The sequence below is a fragment of the Hyla sarda genome, chromosome 1 (genome assembly GCF_029499605.1).
Source record: "Hyla sarda isolate aHylSar1 chromosome 1, aHylSar1.hap1, whole genome shotgun sequence".
Lineage (NCBI taxonomy): Eukaryota > Metazoa > Chordata > Amphibia > Anura > Hylidae > Hyla > Hyla sarda.
Window position 1 is genome coordinate 592,100,452 of NC_079189.1, and position 22,633 is coordinate 592,123,084.

At 43.1% G+C, this 22,633-nt stretch overlaps 1 protein-coding gene across 6 annotated transcripts in view; it reads left to right on the plus strand.

Moving 5' to 3' along the window:
- The window catches only part of CPLANE1 (ciliogenesis and planar polarity effector complex subunit 1), a 144,551-nt gene that overhangs the window by 103,534 nt on the left and 18,384 nt on the right, over nucleotides 1-22,633 (plus strand). For 4 of the 6 annotated variants that reach the window (XM_056546351.1, XM_056546354.1, XM_056546371.1 and 1 more), the window contains 12 exons: nucleotides 2,283-2,340; nucleotides 3,108-3,239; nucleotides 4,364-4,432; nucleotides 6,013-6,105; nucleotides 7,794-7,891; nucleotides 8,785-8,914; nucleotides 9,918-10,156; nucleotides 10,263-10,350; nucleotides 15,331-15,471; nucleotides 16,332-16,362; nucleotides 18,022-18,150; nucleotides 19,364-19,523. In XM_056546351.1, coding sequence (XP_056402326.1) covers nucleotides 2,283-2,340; nucleotides 3,108-3,239; nucleotides 4,364-4,432; nucleotides 6,013-6,105; nucleotides 7,794-7,891; nucleotides 8,785-8,914; nucleotides 9,918-10,156; nucleotides 10,263-10,350; nucleotides 15,331-15,471; nucleotides 16,332-16,362; nucleotides 18,022-18,150; nucleotides 19,364-19,523 — 1,368 coding nt within the window. The remainder of the gene's footprint in view (nucleotides 1-2,282; nucleotides 2,341-3,107; nucleotides 3,240-4,363; nucleotides 4,433-6,012; nucleotides 6,106-7,793; nucleotides 7,892-8,784; nucleotides 8,915-9,917; nucleotides 10,157-10,262; nucleotides 10,351-15,330; nucleotides 15,472-16,331; nucleotides 16,363-18,021; nucleotides 18,151-19,363; nucleotides 19,524-22,633) is intronic. The other 2 variants (XM_056546360.1, XM_056546362.1) reach the window with 2 other exon arrangements.

Genomic DNA, 22,633 nt, shown 5'->3' on the forward strand with positions numbered 1-22,633 from the left:
ACTTTTATTTTTACACTTTAATAGTCCCCATAGGGGACTATTTATAGCAATCATTCGATTCCTAATACTGTTCAGTGCTCTGCATAGGACATAGCACTGATCAGTATTATCGGTCATCTTCTGCTCTGGTCTGCTCGATCTCAGACCAGAGCAGAAGACCCGTGGAAGGCAGCGGAGGCAGGTGAGGGGACCTCCGGCCGCCATGCTGGATGATCGGATCGCCGCGGCAGCGCTGCGGGTGATCCGATCATCCATTCAAAGTACCGCGATGCTGCAGATGCCGTGATCTGTATTGATCACGGCATCTGAGGGGTTAATGGCGGACATCTGCGCAATCGCATATGTCCGCCATTACGGGCAGGTCCCTGGCTGCTATCAGCAGCCGGGACCTGCCGCGCATTACGTGAGCATCGCTCCAATGCTCGCGGTTATGCATGGGACGTAAATGTACGTCCTGGTGCGTTAAGTACCAGCTCACCAGGACATACATTTACGTCCTGCGTCGTTAAAGGAAAACTGTCACTTGTTTTCTCTCGCACTATCCACAGGTACTGGTGTGGTGGATAGTGCGGGAGACTCTGATTAAAATGAGCCCTACCTTACCCGGATCTGCGCCGCCGTTCTCCCGCAATTGTAGTTTTATTATCTGTTGAAATCTTCTTGTAACTGGCACGGGCGGGGCTTAACTGGCACTGATGTCGGCACCGCTTATGAATATACATCCCCCCAGTTAGGAGCGGCAAAGAGAGGGAGAACTGGAGGGAGGGGGGATGAATTTTTATAAGCGGCGCTGACGTCAGTGCCAGTTAAGCGCCGAAGCCCCGCCCGTGCCAGTTACAAGAAGATTTCAACAGATAATAAAACTACAGTTGCGGGAGAACAGCGGCGCAGATCTGGACAAGGTAGGGCTCATTTTAATCTGCGTCTCCCGCACTATCCATTAGTACCTGTGGATAGTGCGGGAGAAAACAAGTGACAATTTTCCTTTCAGGGGTTAAACAAATAAAAATAAATTTGATATGTTGTAGAGTCATTTTAAAAGATTTTATCTGTCGGGTTCTGAACACGAGCCATGAGAAGTGCTCAATAGACACGTTTTTTTCCTGACCCTGTGCCACGTGTCCTGGACGGCACTTATAATGTAAGTCTGTGAGGCCGTCCAGGTCTTATAGTCACAGAGCGGGGAGAGAAGCGTGCGGCCGTGTGCCTCACTCCCTGCTCATTTTGTGTCACCGGTCAGGGTCCCTTAGACATGTCAAAAGTTTAATTGTTTTTTTTCTATATTGACGGGTACACTTTTAAATGGGCACTGTCAGATCCAAAAACTTTAGATGTTGTAACTGATGAAAATTGAAGACCTTTTGTAATATGGTTGTTTACATTTTTTTTAATATTTAATAAAGAAAATGTCCCCTGAAAATCCCACCACTAGGGGTCCCCATAACTACTGGGACACTAACCAGTCCTGCAGCAGCAGCAGGCTTTTCCTGGGCAGAAGATGACTTGTGGACAAGATTGCATGAGCAGACACACCAATCACCTCCCACCACCACAAGGAGGGACACGCCCCTCCCACCACACACCAATCACCTCTCACCACCACAAGGGAGGGACACGCCCCCTCCCACCACACACCAATCACCTCTCACCACCACAAGGGAGGGACATGCTCCCTCTCACCATTCACCAATCACCTGCCACCACCACAAGAAGGGACAAGCCCCCTCCCACCACACACCAATCACCTCTCACCACCACTAGGGAGAGACATGCTCCCTCTCACCAATCACCTGCCACCACCACAAGGAGGGACACGCCCCCTGCCACCACTCACCGGTCACCTCCCACCCCCACAAGAAGGGACAGGCCCCCACCCACCACACACACACCAATCACCTCCCACCACCACAAGGGAGGGACACTCCCCCTCATACCACTCACCAATCACCTCCCACACCACAAGGGAGGGACACGCCCCCTCCCACCACCACAAGGGAGGAACACTCCCCCTCCTACCACTCACCAATCACCTCCCACACCACAAGGGAGGAATATGCCTCTCCCACCACCACAAGGGAGGGACACACCCCTCCCACCAATCACCTCCCACCACCACACGTGAGGGACACATAGAGGCAGAAAAATGTACATGGTCAGGTTTAGGCACTGAGTAACATATTTTATTTTTGTGTGAGGTCTGTTTAATTTTATATCTGGCTGAATTTTTAGTTGGTTCTTTGTTTACCCCATTTAACTAAGAGAACATTTCATTGTGATCCTAGATTGTACACCATGACAAGCAAGATCTTGAAGATGGAAGTGAATTTGCCATTCCACTCGGTAAGTATAGTATATGCCATTATTGGTCTGACGGATGGGATCTGATCACAAGAATTAAACTCAGGATTCAAGGCAGGTTTAGCATTCCATTAAAGGGGTATTCCATGAAACTTTTTTTTTTATATCAACTGGCTCCAGAAAGTTAAACAGATTTGTAAATTACTTCTATTAAAAAATCTTAATCCTTCCAATAATTATCAGCTGCTGAAGTTGAGTTGTTGTTTTCTGTCTGGCAACAGTGCTCTCTGCTGACATCTCTGCTTGTCTTGGGAACTACAGAGAGCAGAATAGGTTTGCTATGAGGATTTGCTTCTACTCTGGACTGTTCCCGAGACACGTGTCATCAGAGAGCACTTAGACAGGAAAGAACAACTCAACTTCAGCAGCTCATAAGTACTGAAAGGATGAAGATTTTTTAATAGAAGTAATTTACAAATCTGTTTAACTTTCTGGAGCCAGTTGATATATAAAAAAAGGTTTTTTTCTGGATAACCACTTTAATGATCATTATTGGATATGTCCCTGCCCAGTGCCCCCAACCACCTGGATGTGCAGGGAATTGCAGCGTGTGCCCATTCACTTGAATGACGCTGTTCTTGTTCATGAACAATATCAAAGCATATGGATGGGGGGGGGGGGGGGGAGTTGGAGGGCTGTCGGACTGTCATAAAAAGCCTATGCATGGCAGAGCTGTCAATCACACATTGAGCTGCTGGGGATGTAAACAGTGGGGGCAGTGATGGATTGACATTTACTTCTTTTTTTAGGCTCCTTTGACTCCTTGTTGTCTCATGAAATCCCAGCAGCCCCCATTTTGTCTATGGCAGAATTACATTATATAGCTTCCACAATGAAGAGACCTCCGGATATTCGGGACGCAAGCACCAACACAGATTCCGGTAACAATTACACTGGACCTTGCACCATCTTCTTCAGTGTTTAAAAATCTTAATCCTTCCAGTACTTATCAGCTGCTGTATGCTCCAGAGGAAGTTGCGTAGTTCTTTTCTGTCTGACCACAGTGCTCGCTGACATCTCTGTCCAAGTCAGGAACTGTCCAGAGTAGGAGCAAATACCCTTAGCAAACCTCTCCTGCTCTGGACAGTTCCAGACATGGACAGAAGTGTCAGCAGAGAGCACTGTGGTCAGACTTGAAATAACTACACAACGTCCTCTGTAGTATACAGCAGCTGATAAGTACTGGAAGGATTAAGATTTTTATATAGAAGTATAGTAAGTTCTTTTATTTTTGAATTTCTTTTCTGTCTGACCACAGTGCTCTCTGCTGACCACTCTGTCCATGTCAGGAACTGTCCAGAGCGGGAGAGGTTTGCTATGGGGATTTGTTTCTGCTCTGGATAGTTCCAGACATGGACAGAGGTGTCAGCAGAGAGCACTGTGGTCAGACTGAAAAGAACATATCAACTTCCTCTGGAGCATAAAGCAGCTGATAAGTACTGGAAGGATTAGAATTTTTTAATAGAAGTAATTTACAAATCGATTAAACTTGGACCTTACACCATTTTCATCAGTGTTTAAAAATCTTAATCCTTCCTGTACTTATCAGCTGCTGTATGCTCCAGAGGAAGTTGTGTAGTTCTTTGCTGTCTGACCACAGTGCTCTCTGCTGACACCTCTTGTCCAAGTCAGGAACTGTCCAGAGCAGGAGCAAATCCCCATTGCAAACCTCTCCTGCTCTGGACAGTTCCTGACGTGTACAGAGGTGTCAGCAGAGAGCACTGTGGTCAGACTGGGAAGAACTACACAACTTCCTCTGTAGTATACAGCAGCTGATAAGTACTGGAAGGATTAAGATTTTTATATAGAAGTAATTTACAAATCTGTATAACTTTCTGGCACCAGTTAATATTTGAATACATTTTGTTTTCCACTGGAGTACCCCTTTAACCCCTGGGGCCCCTCTTCCTTCTAATGTTTGCAATTCCTTTTGCCGCAGTTTTGCCTTTTCGGTGACTTTAGTGCTGATCTTCCTTTGCTCCTTCCTTTCCTCTCTTTGCTGTAGCCGCTTCCAAAAACATTGAAGAGAAATGTACAGAGATGGAAGAATTTCCTGCCGTTCCTCCTGCTCCAGGTTTGATCCTACCCCCTTGCTTTGCACGCTCTGGTTCATTACCTTTTCAATCTAAAGTTGCTCACTTTTGCTCCACTGGATTGGCAGGGTGTCATGTTGTCACCTAGAATTGCAAAACTACAACTCCCAGCATGCCCGGACAGCCGAAGGCCAGACTACCTCTTTAGAGATACATTAGATTTTGGTTTATTCTGCTTGTAGAGATTTCATCATTGTTGTGTGTTTGATATCTTTATCGTTGGTAAGATTTTACTTGATCAGCGTTTTCCAACCAGGGTGCCTCCAGCTGTTGCAAAACTACAAATCCCAGCATGCCCGGACAGCCGAAGGCCAGAGTACCTCTTTAGAGATACATTAGATTTTGGTTTATTCTGCTTGTAGAGATTTCATCATTGTTGTGTGTTTGATATCTTTATTGTTGGTAAGATTTTACTTGATCAGCGTTTTCCAACCAGGGTGCCTCCAGCTGTTGCAAAACTACAACTCCCAGCATGCCCGGACAGCCGAAGGCTGTCCGGGCATGCTGGGAGTTGTAGTTTTGCAACAGCTGGAGGCACCCTGGTTTGAAAACACTGTACTAGATGAAGGGTAGCACTATATGGTACCATTATGCCTTCTCTGTTATCTTAAATATATTTAAAGGGGTACTCCGGTGGAAAACTGTTTTTTTTTTTTTTTTCTAATCAACTAAACAGATTTGTAAATAACTTCTATATAAAAATCTTAATCCTTCCAGTACTTATCAGCTGCTGTATACTACAAAGGAAGTTCTTTTCTTTTTACATTTCTTTTCTGTCTGACCACAGTGCTCTCTGCTGACACCTCTGTCCATGTCAGGAACTGTCCGGAGCAGCAGAGGTTTGCTATGGGGGATTTGTTTCTGCTCTGGACAATTCCAGACATGGACAGAGGTGTCAGCAGAGGGCACTGTGGTCAAACTGAACAGAACATATCAACTTCCTCTTGAACATAAAGCAGCTGATAAGTACTGGAAGGTTTAGAATTTTTTTATAGAAGTAATTTACGAATCTATTAAACTTTTTGGCACCAGCTCATTTAAAAAAAATATGTTTTCCACTGGAGTACCCCTTTAAAGGCGTATTCCAGGAAAAAACTTTTTTTTATATATATATCAACTGGCTCCAGAAAGTTAAACAGATTTGTAAATTACTTCTATTAAAAAATCTTAATCCTTTCAGTACTTATGAGCGGCTGAAGTTAAGGTTGTTATTTTCTGTCTAAATCCTCTCTGATGTCACCTGTCTCGGGAAACACCCAGTTTAGAAGCAAATCCCCATAGCAAACCTCTTCTAAACTGGGCGTTTCCCGAGACACGTGTCATCAGAGAGGATTTAGACAGAAAAGAACAACCTTAACTTCAGAAGCTCATAAGTACTGAAAGGATTAAGATTTTTAATAGAAGTAATTTACAAATCTGTTTAACTTTCTGGAGCCAGTTGATATATATAAAAAAGTTTTTTCCTGTAATACCCCTTTAACCCTTGATGCATGGTCTCCTTAGAGATGTCCCCTCCCTATGGATCATATAGTAATCTGGCTCCTCTCCCTTCCCGCACCAGGATCTATTCAATCTCATAAGCCTCTTATAGACTCCGGGACAAAGTGTGAAGGATTTCCTCGCTCTGGCATGGCCGCTTCATATTTGGATCCAGGTTTGTTCTCTTATTTGTATTATTGTGCAGTTCAGAGTAATGTAAAAAGATCTGCCGGGAAATGTGATGAAAAAGGCAAGACTGTGCCTATGATCTTGTTTCTTGTATTCTGCAAATATGGAAGACCCATTTCCTATTTACAATGTGCGAGGAGGTATTTGTTATGCATGGTTTTGCAGCATTAAAGGGGTACTTCAGTGGAAAACACTTTTTATTTATTTATTTATTTTTTTAAATCAACTGGTGCCAGAAAGATAAACAGATTTGTAAATTACTTCTTTTAAAAAATATTTGTCCTTCCAGTACTTATTAAAGGGGTCCTCCGGTGAAAACCTTTTTTCTTTTAAATCAACTGGTGGCAGAAAGTTAAACATATTTGTAAATTACTTCTATTAAAATTTTTTAATTCTTCCAGTACTTATTAGCTGCTGAATGCTACAGAGGAAATTCCTTTCTTTTTGGAACACTGATGACATCACGAGCACAGTGCTCTCTGCTGACATCTCTGTCCATTTTAGTGACCATGCAAAGCAGATGTATGCTAAGGGCAGCATGGTGGCTCAGTGGTTAGCACTGCTGTCTTGCAGTGTTGGGGACTTGGGTTCAAATCCCACTAAGGACAACAATAAATAAAGCGTTATTATTATAACGTCAGCAGAGAGAACTGTGCTCGTGATGTCATCAGAGAGCATTCCAAAAAGAAAATAATTTCCTCTGTAGTATTCAGCAGCTAATAAGTACAGGAAGGATTACGTTTTTTTAATAGAAGTAATTTACAAATATGTTTAACTTTCTGCCACCAGTTGATTTAAAAGAAAAAAGGTTTTCACCGGAGTACCCCTTTAACAGCTGTATTCTACAGAGGAAATTCTTTTCTTTTTGAATTTTTTTTGTCTTGTCCACAGTGCTCTCTGCTGACACCTGATGCCCGTATCAGGAACTGTCCAGAGCAGGAGAAAATCCCCATAGCAAACCTATGCTGCTCTGGAAAGTTCCTGACATGGACAGAGGTGTCAGCAGAGAGCACTGTGGACAAGACAAAAAAAAAAAAAGAAATTCAAAAAGTTAAGAATTTCCTCTGTACCATACAGCTGCTACTGGAAGGACAAATATTTTTTTAATAGAAGTAATTTACTAATCTGTTTAACTTTCTGGCACCAGTTCATAAAAAAAAAAATTTAAAAAAAAGTTTTCCACCGGAGTACCCCTTTAATGGTAGTCATCCTATCTTTGTCATTAGAGAACATAGTGTCGGCCTCCTAGTTGTGGTTCCTCCAATGACACTGGGGATGGGGGAAGGATGTTCTTCATATCTCACCATGCTTGGCTGTCATGTAGAATTATAGGGGATAAGATGTCTGATCTCGGGGGTCCATCCGATGGGTCCCCCGTGGTCTCCGCTTGGCACCCTCTGTACTGAAGGAACACTCTGTTCCGGTGGCAGTGGTCATGACGTCACAATATGTCCCCTCTATTTGTCTATGGGAGGGGATGTCCTGCCCCTCCCATAGACATGAATGGAGATGCGCGTGGCGTGACGTCTAGAATACCGGGTGGTGCATGGAGATCATGGGGGTCCCTGCAGCAGGACCCCGGCTATCAGACATCTTATCCCCTATCCTTTGCATAGAGGATAAGATGCCTGGCGGCAGTCTGCCCCTTTAAATAGAACATTTTTCTCCATACAGAAGTGTTGCCATCCGACATACATGAACAGAGGCCTCCAGAGTTATTCCTAAACCTTCAATATCCTCATGCACAGCAACCAGAGAAGATGCCCGGTCATGTAGGAATTTTATTTTTATTTATTTTTGTATGAAAGGACATATATTCTATGTTTCTTTAAGTCCGACAAATGCAAATATTAAGAATTTAGTTGTGAAGATAGCATGGTGCCTCTATAATGGCTTTGCTTATTTACTGTCCTGGTGTCTCTTAAGAGAGTGGGGGAGGGGTGCTTCTCGTTGTCCAGAATAAAAAATGATCATAGAATTAAGTGAAGTTGAAGTAGCTACAAAGAGGGTGATGTCGTCTCTGAAGGACCAGACATGCCCATTCATTACATAGAAAGTACACTGATTGTAATGAGAACCATGTAATGCTTTATTTATCCTGTAGGGGTGCTGTGTGGTTTTCAGTAAAGAAAGAGGAAAGTCGATCCAGCAATTCCGCTAAAACATCGATTTATTGCTTATTCAGCAGCATAAAATATCCCACATGGATAGCATTCACCGCACACCACCTGGCCAGTGATTCACAGCAATATGGACGCGTTTCGAGCGCATGTGGTGATCAAGAGCGCGCATGCGCTCGAAACGCGTCCATATTGCTGTGAATGCTATCCATGTGGGATATTTTATGCTGCTGAATAACCAATAAATCGATGTTTTAGCGGAATTGCTGGATCGACTTTCTTTGCTATGTGTATTAAGCCAGGACAGGCTGAGGATCCGTGCAAGACCAGTGGGAGGTGAGCTGAAGATTTCTACTTTTTCTCCTTTGTTGCGTGGTTTACAGTAACCATGGGACTCTTCTACCAAAAGGTTATTGTCAAAGGCAGACACCCCCTTTAAAGGCTTAGTTACAAGACATCAGGCATGGAGATGCCCCGGCACCGGATCTGTGACATGGAGGTAAATGGCCTCAGCTCCAGACTTACATACTTTTTTGTCGCTATAGTTTGGGCATCACATAGAGGTAGAAGAATTTCCGGACTCTGAAAGTCACGATGTCCCATCACCAGCCGAACTTCATCTTCTGGCTGCGTCTGTAACTAATGCGCAACCTTCAGAATACATTGAACCTACAGGTAACTTTACCGTTGTGTGTGTATGTGTGTGTGTGTGTATATATATATATATATATATATATATATATATATATATATATATATATATAATATATTAGTAGTAGGCCCCTCTGCGGTGATCAGACACTTGTCCCCTATCCTGTGGATAGAAATACGTGTCTGATAAGTGCAGTTTTCCCGAGTACCCAGAGGTACTCCCCTGCTAGACATATTATCACCTATCCAAATGATAGGGTATAAGATGTCTGATCACGGGGATCCTGCAGCTGGGGCCCCCCACGATCTCCTGCAGTACCTGGCGTTCCGGCGGCAGTGGTTGTGGCGTACCGCCCAGGCCCCCTCCATTCATGTCTATGGGGGGGGGGGGCGTGATGGCCAACACGTCCCCTCCCATAGACTTGAATGGAGGGGGCATGGACGTTCATGTTCAGAAATGTTCAGAAAGCTGGAGTACCCTTTTAATGTAATATTAGAAAGTGGCAGAACTTTTTGTTACTTAAATTATGTGGCTCAATTTTATTATTTCTGCTTGCTTTCAGCGAATAGAAGCGTTCATGTTTAGTGCTTCAGGCTGGGTTCATGCACAGTATTTTGGGCCTCATTTTGGTCATCAAAATCAGGAGTGGTTTTCTGTGCTTTTCGAGAAAAAAAATACATCATCAAAATAAGGCCTGTAAACTTCTCACAGCAGAGGGTTTGCTACAATTGTATCCGGTCCAGGCAATCCTCTGTTAGGTAAAGGACTTCAGACATCTCCCAAAGGATTTCCCAGACAGGATGCAGTTGAAGTAAATCCTGAGAGCACTGTATAGATTTCTGGCTTTGGATATAAATTAGAATTTTCTTATTCACTTACAGCAAGCAGAGATCCTGTAAATGGTGAAGAATTGAATTGGAAACAGAAATTAGAATAGTTGACAATTACAGAGAGAGTTCTGTGATATGTAATGGCCCCTTTTATACCACGCAGGGTCTGAATATTATGTGACATTTTCTTTCCCAGATTTACTGGAGAGGCCACATTTGGTGGACTGGGCTCCCGATGCCGTGGACCGGACTACACACCACGCTCTGTCTTCAGATCTGACGTCTGTCCCCATCAGGGAACTAGCTCCTAGAGTATGGACCCCCCGTGTCAGGAGTACCGGGGCCATATCCAGGCTGCAGGAGATGGACGCCCAGCTACAAGCGCTGCAGAATATGGCCGATGGCATGGAACTTGATTTTGCCAACACTAAATTGGTGAGAGCCCTATTGTCCGTGTGTCCTGCCTTGTCAGCGGGCTGTCCTATATCTGTGCGTATCTACAATCAATCATGTGACATTCTGTGTGTTCTCTACATTGCAGTTGGTGAACACATTAGAGACCCTAACATCTGCAGTTCAGCCGGACCCTAAAGGTGTCTCCCCTAGAGGTGCAGGAGCCCCCCAGAGAGGTACTGTACTGGATATTGTGCAATGCGAAAAATAGACTGGTGCCCTCACCATTTTTTCATATAGCGGTTTGTTTATTAACCCCTTCATGACACATGACGTTCATGTACGTTATGTGCATGATCAAATTCAGCATCTGAGCTTGCATCATAGCCGGCTGGTGCTGGCTGATGATCCTGTTATTTAAAGGGGTACTCCACTGCCCCAGCGTTGGGAACATTTTATTCCAAAACGCTGGGTGCGGGCTGCAAAAGTTGTGACATCATGGCCACCCCCCCTTGTGATGCCACACCCCCTCAATGCAAGTCTTGGGAAGGGGGCGTGGCAGCCCTCTCCAATAGACTTGCATTGAGAGGGCATGGCGCAAGGTTATGACCTCCACAGTCCGCACCCAGCGTTCAGAACAAAATGTTCCCAAACGCTGGGGCAGTGGATTACCCCTTTAACCCTTTAAATGCCACGATCAATAGCGATTGCAGCATTAAAAAAGAAAAATGACTGCTTGTGGGGGTTTTGGATGACCAATTGGCACCCACTCCCTGCAATGCACTGATTACTCCCTGCAATGCACTGACTCCCTGCAATGCACTAATAATCCTCCATTGTGAGATAAAAAGTGTAAAAAAATAAAATAAAATGTTATATATATCCCCTCCCTTAAAAATGTTTTAATTACACCCCACCCTTTTTCCCATTTTTTGAATCAAAGACATATAAAGTAAAATACACATAATTGACATTCTCTAATGCAGAATTGTCAGAACTAGTAACATATAGTTGGGAAATTTATCAAAGGTGGTGTAGGTGAACATTTTTTCTACACCTTTCTTTGTGGTGGTAATTTGTATGTGACGCAAATTAAAGCGTACCCGCCAGATCCAACAATAAAAACATTTTTTTAAATCTATCACTCAGTACCTAATCCTGACCATGTACATCTAATTTTTATGTGTCTAGCACCTTTATTTTATTATTACACTTTTAACTTGGCTCACTATTCTGAATTCCTCTCAAAGGGAGGGGGTGTGGCTTCACTGTGCAGGTCTCCGCCCCTCCCTCAGTATGCTGTCTGCTCACATCTCCCCTAGCATTAGCAAAACTACAACTCCCAGCTTGTCCTCAATGACAGTAGCGGGACACAAGCTGACAGTGGGAGGATTTTTCCTCCAGCTATGATCCCTGCACTTACAGCTGTCAATCAAGGAAGTGTGTCCATGACATAGGTGATGATGCATGGACACAGCAGGACTAGTATGTGTCCAAGCAGGCAGGGGGGGGTGGGGGCAGTTGTTTGACTACCTTTTTTTTTAGTATGAAATGCTGAAAATTCTCTAATGAAAGCAATTGCAAAACCTATTGGTTATAAATGCTTTACAACATTTACAAAAGTTTTTGTATCTGACAGTGCCCATTTAAGTTTTTATTACAGTGTAGTAGACAACATTGTATGGTTCCCTCTCTGCAACTTTTTAACCAGTTTCACCAAAATGTACGACTTTTTACAAATGCTTTCCACAGCTGGTTTTGTAAGCGAGGCCTGGGCCGGTGTAGATTTGCGGTAAATTGAAGGCTTTGCAACAATTCACACATGATAAATTCATGACCACTGCAAAAAGGTAACCAGACTATGGCATAGCTATACAGTTTTAGAAAAACATCCAAAGCAAAAGTTGCAGTAAAAAGTCTCTAAACATCAACGACGATAAATTGTGTGACACATCAACACCACAAAAACTATTCCACTATAAATTCCCTCCATAATATTTATGATCCTTCGCGGTGAATGGGAATTAAAAAAATAAATACCGTATTTTTCGCCCTATAGGACGCACCGGCGTATAAGACACACCCAATTTATCGGTGCAAAATCTAAAAAAATTAAGATTTTGAACCCAATAGTGGTCTTCAACCTGCGGACCTCCAGATGTTGCAAAACTACAACTCCCAGCATGCCCGGACAGCCGTTGGCTGTCCGGGCATGCTGGGAGTTGTAGTTTTGCAACATCTGGAGGTCCGCAGATTGAAGACCACTGCATAGGAGGTAACACTCACGTGTCCCCGCCGCTCCGGACCCGTCACCGCTGCCCTGGATGTCGCTCCATCGCTGTCGCCGTGTCCCCGTCGCTCCGGAACTTCTCTGCTGCCGGCCGGATATCCTCGCTCTCCGTCACCGCCATCACGTCGTTACGCACGTACGCGACGACGTGATGACGAGGAAGAAGAGTGCCGGCCATACAGGGGATCCCTGAACGGAGAAGACACCGAGGAGGCAGGTAAAGTCCCCCCCCCGGTGTCCTGTAAGCACTAACCCGGCTATTCAGTCGGGCTGTTCGGGATCGTCGCGGTGAAATCGCAGTGGTCCCGAACAGCCCGACTGAACAGCCGGATTAGTGTCACTTTCCCTTCAGACGCGGCAGTCAGCTTTGATCACCGCGTCTGAAGGGTTAATACAGGGCATCACTGCGATCATGGCCGTTGATGGCTGCAGGGACTGCCGCGATAGGGGTGTATTCACCGTATAAGACGCACCGACTTTTTCCCCCCAGTTTTGGGGAAGAAAAAGTGCGTCTTATACGGTGAAAAATACGGTAAATAAAAATTGGTTACATTTTATATATCAGAAGTAAATTGATCAAACCTCTAAACAAAGTACTGATTCAAAAAATTAAGATCAATGCGCAAAAAATGAGCTCTCACAGTACCATCAATCGTTTACGGTTTCAAAGTCTCTGCTTGCTGTAAATGAATGGAAGCCTTGCCGGAAGATGATAATAAGTCATGGTGGTTCAGTGGCTAGCACTGTTGCCTTGCAGAGCTTGCGTCTGGGATCCAAATCCCATTTAAGGGTACGTTCACATGTGCAGATTTACAGCGTATTTTAGGCGGCAGATCCGCCGCTGAAGGACCTCTGTATGGTGCCCTTACACTGCGATGTGAGAGCCGCCGCGCATGCGCGGTGTACTCACACACATGGCGGCCGCTCCCCCTGCTCAATGAGCTAGGCCGAGAGCTGCCGAGATGTGCGAGTATACTGCGCATGCACGCGGCGACTCCACATCACAGTGTGTCTGCTCGTAGCGGTGTATTGCTGCTCCGAGCAGGCACATATAAAGGCAGCATATAGAGGTCCTTCTGCGGCGGATCCGCAGCGAAATACACTGAGAAAATCTGCACGTCTGAACGTACCCGAAGACAACATCTGCACAGGAGTTTGTATGTTCTCCCTATGTTTTTATAGGTTCCTCCAGGCACTTTGGCTGTCCGGGCATGCTGGGAGTTGTAGTTTTGCAACAGCTGGAGGCTCCCTGGTTGGGAAACACTGACATAGACAGTGATTACATCTCCCAGCAGATCTTTCTTACTTTTATATGTAAGGATTTGCTTTATCTCTATTAGTTATCTACTTATTTTTCTTTAATCCTCACTTTTTTTTCCTATTTTTGGAGGACATTTTGGTGCCTTTAGAACCGATTCCCAGGTTTCCATAGAGTTATGGTCTCAACATACAATGGTTTCAACATACAATGGTGGTCCTGGAACCGATTTATATTGTAACTTGAGGGACCACTGTACTGATAGGGAAAATAGATTGTGAACCCCGAAGGGGACAGGCACTGACTTGAGTAATGTAAAAGCACTGCAGGATTTGTTGGTGGCATAATATGGCAATACAAATAATATAAATACTAATAATTATAAAAAAATAATACTAAAAATATACTACTACTACTTAGTAGTTGTATTGTTATTTTAATTAATTATTCTAAAAAAAAATATTCTATAAAAAAAAAATTATAACATTTTTTTGTTTGTTATTCTTATTATATGATGGATAAACAGTATAGAATATTAATGAATAATTGTTTTAAAATAACATCATACTGATAGGGGAATTGAGATTGTAAATCCCAGTAATGTAAAAGCACTGCAGGATTTGTTGGTGGCATAATATGGCAATAATAATAATTATTAATAAAAATTAGAGATGAGCAAACTTACAGTAAATTCGATTCGTCACGAACTTCTCGGCTCGGCAGTTGATGACTTTTCCTGCATAAATTAGTTCAGCTTTCAGGTGCTCCCGTGGGCTGGAAAAGGTGGATACAGTCCTAGGAGACTCTTTCCTAGGAATGTATCCACCTTTTCCAGCCCACCGGAGCACCTGAAGGCTGAACTAATTTATGCAGGAAAAGTCATCAACTGCCGAGCCGAGAAGTTCGTGACGAATCAAATTTACTGTAAATTCGCTCATCTCTAATAATAATAATAAAAATAATACATAAAATATAATACTCCTACTTAGTATTGTTATATATATAATTTTGTATTATTATAATAATAATAATAATAACAATACTAAGTAGTAGTATTATATTTTTTTGTATTATTTTTATTATTAATAATTATTATTATTGCCATATTATACCACCAACAAATCCTGCAGTGCTTTTACATTACTGTTCCCTAAGGGTTTTACAATCTAAAATGTATGTTATTTTAAAACAATTATTCATTAATATTTTATGCTGTTTATCCATCATATAATAAGAATAACAAAAAAATATATATATAATTTTGTATTATTATAATAATATTTTTGTTATTATTCTTATTATATGATGGATAAACAGCATAAAATATTAATGAATAATTGTTTTAAAATAACATACAATTTAGATTGTAAAACCCTTAGGGAATAGTAATGTAAAAGCACTGCAGGATTTGTTGGTGACATATAAATAATAATATACTAAATAATACTAATACTAAAAATCCAATTATTCATAATATTATTAGTAAAAAAAAAAAAAAAAAAAAAAAAAAAAAAAAATATATATATATATATATATATATATATATATATATATATATATATATATAAATATTTTTTTTTATGGATAAACAGCATAAAATATTTCTGTGATAAGACATTTGCAGCATTCCTGTTCTCCATTTACTGACTGCAGTAATATTTTTTTCAGCGTTGCCATCAAGTGATCTAACATTAGAAGACTTGGCTGAGGAAGAGGAGTATAACCTGACAAGCCCTGCGAGTATTGGCTTAAGTGAACACCCCCCGGTAGTGTTAATATCTCCCAGACATGAAGGTGATTTTATCACAGGTATGTGGGTTTAATATACAGCATTTGCTTACCAATTAAAGGGGTACTCCACCCCTAGATATCTTCTCCCCTATCCAAAGGATAGGGGATAAGATGTCAGATCGCGGGGGTCCCCCGGGATCTACCATGCAGCACCCACTTTTAGCGGCTTCCGGAACCGCTGGAGGTCCTCAGGCTGAGTCCATCTCGACCACGAGGACGGAGCATAGTGACGTCAGGGCTCCGCCCCCGTGTGACATCACGCTCCGCCCCCTCAATGCAAGTCTATTGGAAGGGAGTGACAGCTGTCACGCCCCCTCCCATAGGCTTGCATTGAGGGGGAGGAGCGTTACGTCACATGGGGTGGAGCCGTGACATCACTATGCTCCGTCACCGTGATCGCCAGTAATCAGACCCGTAGCGAACACGCTCCAGGGACTGATTCTAACAGGGTGCGGTGTGGAAGATCACGGGGGTCCCCAGCGGCAGGACCCCCGCAATCAGGCATCTTATCCCCTATCCTTTGGATAGGGGATAAGATGTCTTAGCGCCGGAGTACCTCTTTAAACATTGGTTGCCAATTGCCTGGGCATGCTGGGAAATGTTGTTTTTAAACAGCTGGAGAGCCACAGGATGGAGACCACTGACGTAGACACAGTGAGTTTGGTCTTCTGTGATCCTCCTCCCCGGGTCTCCATTGTCGGGCTTGTTACCTTACATAACCCGGTATAAGGCGTCTGTGGAATACTCATGTTTCCAGCTGTCTCCCCGGGTTACCTGGCAAGAAGCCGAGCTCTGCGAATAGTCTCATTGATCCGATTCTAGGGGCCGTATACACATATTATCGTGCCGCTCTCATGTAACGTCTCTTCTTGTTTCAGCACCTGGACGGTCGAAGGACATGGATGAAAGGTAAGGACAGCAGTAAGCTATACGTTATACCTGTCTTTGTGCCCTGATATAGAACTTCTCATACCTGCTTCTTAATATTGTATAATTTTGCTAGGGGTCATACAGATATTAAAATACAGTGGTCCCTCAACATACCATGGTAATCCGTTCCAAATGGACCATCGTTTGTTGAAACCATCGTATGTTGAGGGATCTGTGTAATGTTAAGTATAGGACAGTGGTCTACAACCTGCGGACCTCCAGATGTTGCAAAACTACAACACCCAGCATGCCCGGACAGCCAACGGCTGTCCGGGCATGCTGGGAGTTGTAGTTTTGCAACATCTGGAGGTCTGCAGGTTGAAGATCACTGGTATTGGAGGTTATACTCACGTGTCCCCGCCGCTCCGGACCGTCACCGCTGCCCTGGGTGTCTCCTTCCATCGTTGTCGCCGCGTCCCCAGTGTGTCCCCGACGCTCCGGCAAGGCCTCTGCTTCCCCGGGATCCTTGCTCTCCGTCGCCGGCGTGCGCAGCGACGTGATGACGACGATGGAGAGCGCCGACGATGCAGAGGATCCCGAAGAGGACGCGCCGGAGCCCCGAGGACAGGTAAGTGATCGTCAGCGGACCACACGGGGCACCGTAAACGGCTATCCGGTGGCAGCTGAAGCAGTCTGCGCTGCCGGATAGCCGTTTATGCAATGGCCCCGACATACAAAAGCATCGGATATTGATGCTGTCTTCAACATGCGATGACCTCTGAGAGACCATCGTATGTTGAAATGATCGTATGTCGGGGCAATCGTAGGTCGGAGGGTCACTGTATACATAAGATATTGAGTTTTTTTAAATCTTTTTTTTGGGTATGCACGGTTTTACATCTATTACAGATACGAATATGGACACGATACCGATAGTCTAGATATGTAGTGTATTGGGGGACTTTATTAACCGCTATACAGATACAGTCAAAATTGGTCCTGTAGTATATTGGACATGCCAGGGCCTTCAATATATATGCAGAAGGCCTTAGAACAGTGTTTTTCCAACCAGGGTGCCTCCAGATGTTGCAAAACTACAATGCTTTTGGCTGTCCGGGCATGCTGGGAGTTGTAGTTTTGCAACAGCTGGAAAGACACTGGAAAGTTTGGAGACACTGCCTTAGTATCTGCACATATTTGGACGTGAATGGGGTACTGCAGCCCAAATTAACTTACCACCTATCCACAGGATAGGGCATAGGTAGCCGATCGAGTGGGGGTCCGACCGCTGAGACCCTCTGCTATCTCCAGAACGGAAGCCCTTCTTGCTCAATGAGAAGCAAATGTCGTCTACCTCTAGATGGCACGGGCTCCATTAATTTCTTTGGGAGCGCCGATGATGCCCGATGGCTGGGCTCGGGTCTCTTTGGCGCTCCCATAAAAATTCATAGAGCGGGTGCCGTCTGCAGCACACGCTTCTCACTGAGAGCCAGGTCCCGTTTTGGGGATCGCGGGGGGTCCCAGCAGTCGGACCCCCAATGATTAGCTAATTATCCCCTTATCATGTGGATAGGGGATAAGTTAATTTTGTCAGCAGTACCCCTTTAACACAGTGTGTAATGTGTAATGTCCATAGAAGCCAATGAGGTCCCGTCATGTGACCAAGCCAATAATGTGCGGTTTTCTGCTCTTTTTCAGCAGCCTCCAGGATGCTCTTCAGATGACCGGCCTCAGTGATATTGCTGACATTCTGGGGGATCTTGTAGCCGGAGGGGTCTCTGCTTCTGATCTCGGACTGACACCTGCCCAGGCACAAAAGCTCTCCAGGTATAAAAATGTCAACTTGGCGATCTCCTTACTACAATAGGGCAACGTTGCCTTTGATGCCTCAAATGGGTACTCCAATACCGAACATCTTATCCTCTATCCACAGGATAGGGGATAAGCGTCTGATCACGGGGGGTCCCAGTGGTCAGAACCCCTATATCCTGTGGATAGGGGATAAGATTTTTGCCACCAGAGTGGCATCAAAGGCAACATGCGATCTCCTTTGTGGCAACCCCTGGGACCCCTGTGATCTCTTACCCGGCACCACGGCTCTATCTATGCACGGATTACTGTCGACCATGGCACAAAGTGGTGGCCAACACGCCCCTCCATGTACCTCTATGGGAGATCCGGAAATACAGCATTTAGGTATCTCCCGTTCTCCCATAGATATACATGGAGGTGCGTGTTGGCCACCACTTTGTGCCATGGCTGACAGTAATCCGTGCATAGATAGAGCCGTGGTGCCGGGTAAGAGATCACAGGGGTCCCAGTGGTTGCCACAAAGGAGATCGCATGTTGCTGCTTTAAAGGGCTACTCCAGTTGCAAAAATCTTATCCCCCTATCCACAGGTTAGGGGACAAGTGTCTCATCGCGGGGGTTTCCGACCACTGGAACCCCCCCTGTGATCAAACACTTATCCCCTATCCTGTTCATAGGGCATAAGATGCTTGGCACAGAGTGGACAAGGAATGGGCAAAAAAGCACGGACCTCCAGCTGCTCCACTTGAGAGGTGAAAAATACGTAAAACTTGACTTTTAATCAAACAGGTAAAAAACATAGGATATCCATGGACATACGACACACAAAGAAGAAGAAACCGACACGTTTCGAGCCTAGTCTGGCTCTTAGTCGTGGCACAAGTGGTGCCACGACTAAGAGCCAGACTAGGCTCGAAACGCGTCGGTTTCTTCTTCTTTGTGTGTCGTATGTCCATGGATATCCTATGTTTTTAACCTGATGGATTAAAAGTCAGGTTTTACATATTTTTCTCCTCTCAAGTGGAGCAGCTGGAGGTCCGTGCTTTTTTGCCCATTCCTTGTCCATTCTATTCCGAGACCCGGCCCGCTGTTTGCCTGCCCTGCTCTCCGCACCTTACAGGACTTCTGATCTTACAGCATCGCAGAGTGGTGAGCTGAAATAGTTTTCTTCCCTTGGCACAGAGTACCTCTTTTAAAGCTACAAAGCCTCTTTTTATTTTGTCTTCACAGGATGAAACTCCGGGGGACATCAAAGAAGACTACAAGCGAGCGGGCAGACCTGTTGCGGTGGATGAAGAAAAAGCAGAGGGAGCGCCTGGCCGAACACCGGAGGAGGCTGCAGGAGCTTAGGGAGAAGGAGCACAAACCGTTCCAGACGCAGAAGACTGCAGTATGTGCACTAGTCACTCCAATGTCCACTGACTGGCAAATGATGCTGGGACTTGTTGTTCAGGCCAGCTGCAGGCAGTCTTGCCTTTTTGTATGTTTGCTAGCATTCTCCACATCAATCATTCATTAAAGGGGTATTCCAGGCAAAAACTTTTTTATATATATCAACTGGGGAAAGTTAAACAGATTTGTAAATGACTTCTATTAAAAAAATCTTAATCCTTCTAATAGTTATTAGCTTCTGAAGTTTTCTGTCTAACTGCTCAATGATGATGTCACGTCCCGGGAGCTGTGCATGATGGGAAAATATCCCCATAGGAGCTGCACAGCTCCTGGGACGTGAGTCATCAGGAAGCAGTTGGACAGAAAACCGCAACTCAACTTCAGAAGCTAATAACTATTGGAAGGATTAAGATTTTTTAATAGAAGTAATTTACAAATCTGTTAAACTTTCCGGAGCCAGTTGATATATAAAAAAAAAGTTTTTGCCTGGAATACCCCTTTAAATCATTCATTTTATATAGATAAACTGACTCCAGAAACAGATTTGTAAATTACTTCTATTAAAAAAATCTTAATCCTTTCAGTACTTATGAGCTGCTGAAGTTGGGTTGTTCTTTTCTGTCTAAGTGCTCTCTGATGACACCTGTCTCGGGAAAAGTCCAGAATAGAAGCAAATCCCCATAGCAAACCTCTTCTACTCTGTGCAGTTCCCGAGACAAGCAGAGATGTCAGCCGAGAGCACTGTTACCAGACAGAAAAGAACAACTCAACTTCAGCAGCTGATAATTATTGGAAGGATTAAGATTTTTTTAATAGAAGTAATTTACAAATCTGTTTAACTTTCTGCAGCCGCCCTCTTTCCCAACACTATGGTCCTGTGAGCAGTGGAGCGCTCACTTACCATAGTGCTTATGTCTTAGGAGGATATGCAGATTTTGCATCATGTTCTGTCTCTGCGAGGGGCTGCAAAACAGCTGCTTTACCCTCTCCAAATGCAGCGATATTTAGCAATATCACTTTTTTGGGTTTTGTTGTCACTGACTCCACTGTGCAGTGTAACTTTATTCTGCCAGTGAATGGAAAAGACAAGTATGAATGGTGCACAGTGGAAAGGACTTATAAGTCTGTGGGTGCCACTCCTCATAGCTGTGGCTGTCCAGGCATGCTGGGAGTTGTAGTTTTGCAACAGCTGGAGGCACCCTAGTTGGGAAATACTTCCTCAGAGCCTGACCAAGGCTATATTCTAAGTAGAAGAAGCAATATGGAAGACGGCACTCCAAAAATACATTTATTGTCCCATCATCATACAAGGATGAATCGTTTTGACCTTGCAATAAAGACCTTATTTGTAAGGTCAAAACGATGCATCCTTGTATGTTAAAGGGGTACTCCAGGGAAAACTTTTTTTTTTAAATCACCTGGTGGCAGAAAGTTAAACATATTTGTAAATGACTTCTATAAAAAAAAAAAATCTTAATCCTTCCAGTACTTATTAGCTGCTGAATACTACAGAGGAAAGGGTTTTCTTTTTGGAACACAGAGCTCTCTGCTGACATCATGCTGACCACAGTGCTCTCTGCTGACATCTCTGTCCATTTTAGGAACTGTCCAGAGCAGCATATGTTTTCTATGGGGATTTTCTCCTACTCTGGACAGTTCTTAAAATGGACAGAGATGTCAGCAGAGAGCACTGTGGTCATGAGGTCAGCAGAGAGCACTGTGTTCCAAAAAGAAAACCATTTCCTCTGTAGTATTCAGCAGCTAATAAGTACTGGAAGGATTAAGATTTTTTTTATAGAAGTAATTTACAAATCTGTTTTAACTATCTGGCACCAGTTGATTTAAAAAAATGTTTTTTCCACTGAAGTACCCCTTTAAGGGGCCAATAAGCTTCACATTTTTTCAGACACATTGGAGTGCAGTCTTCCGTATTGCTCTGCCAGTCTGTATGTTCTACTAGTTTTGTATAAAAAAATAAAAATACTTTTCGCTTACCATAATATAAATATATATATATATATATATATATATATATATATATATATATATATAAAATTATTATTATTATTATTTTATTATTATTATTATTTTATTATTATTATTATGTTATTATTATTATTTTATTATATTATTATTATTATGTTATTATATTTATTATTATATATTATTTTATTATTTTATTATTATTATTATTTTATTTTATTATTATTATGTTATTATTATTATTTTATTATATTTATTATTATTATTCTTATTATATTTTATTATTATTATTTTAATATTATAATTATTTTATTATTATAAATTTTATTTTTTTCTCCATCTTTGGACCTATATAAAGGCTTGTTTTTTTGCTTGACAAGCCATAATATTTATTGGTAGCATTTTGGGATTCGTCTTATGTTTTGATCACCATTGAACAGCAATTCTGACATTTTTATTTTTTACCCTAAGAAATAAATAACATAATATTATGGGATTTGTATAGTTTAGACTTTGACATTTTTGGCCATCCCAAATGTTTTATAAATTATTATTATTTTTTTTATTAGCTATGTTGCTGTGCCATCTAGGAGGGTAAGCAGCTGGGATTGGAGGTGCCTCTGATTCCAGCCGCTGCCAGCAGGTATCAGCCGTAATACACAGCAGTCACCTGAGCCTGATCTGTATTTGCCGATTTTGTGACTGGGAAAGGGGAACTATCATTGTCAACAACCGCAGACCTCCTATAATTGTAATAATATGTTATACCAGTGTTTCCCAAACCAGGGTGCCTACAGCTGTTGCTAAACTACATACTGACTGACAGAGCAAATTAGAAGAATCAGTATGGAAGACGGCACTCCAATGAGAAGTGTCTGAAAAAAACATGAAGCTTATTGGCCCCTCCGGTGGAAAACATTATTTTTATTTTATTTTTCAAATCAACTGGCGCCAGAAAGTCAAACAGATTTGTAAATGACTTCTATTAAAAAATCTTTACCCTTCCAGTACTTTTTAGCAGCTGTATGCTACAGAGGAAATTTTTTTCTTTTTGAATTTCTTTTTTTGCCTTGTCCACAGTGCTCTCTGCTGACACCTGATGCCCGTAACAGGAACTGTCCAGAG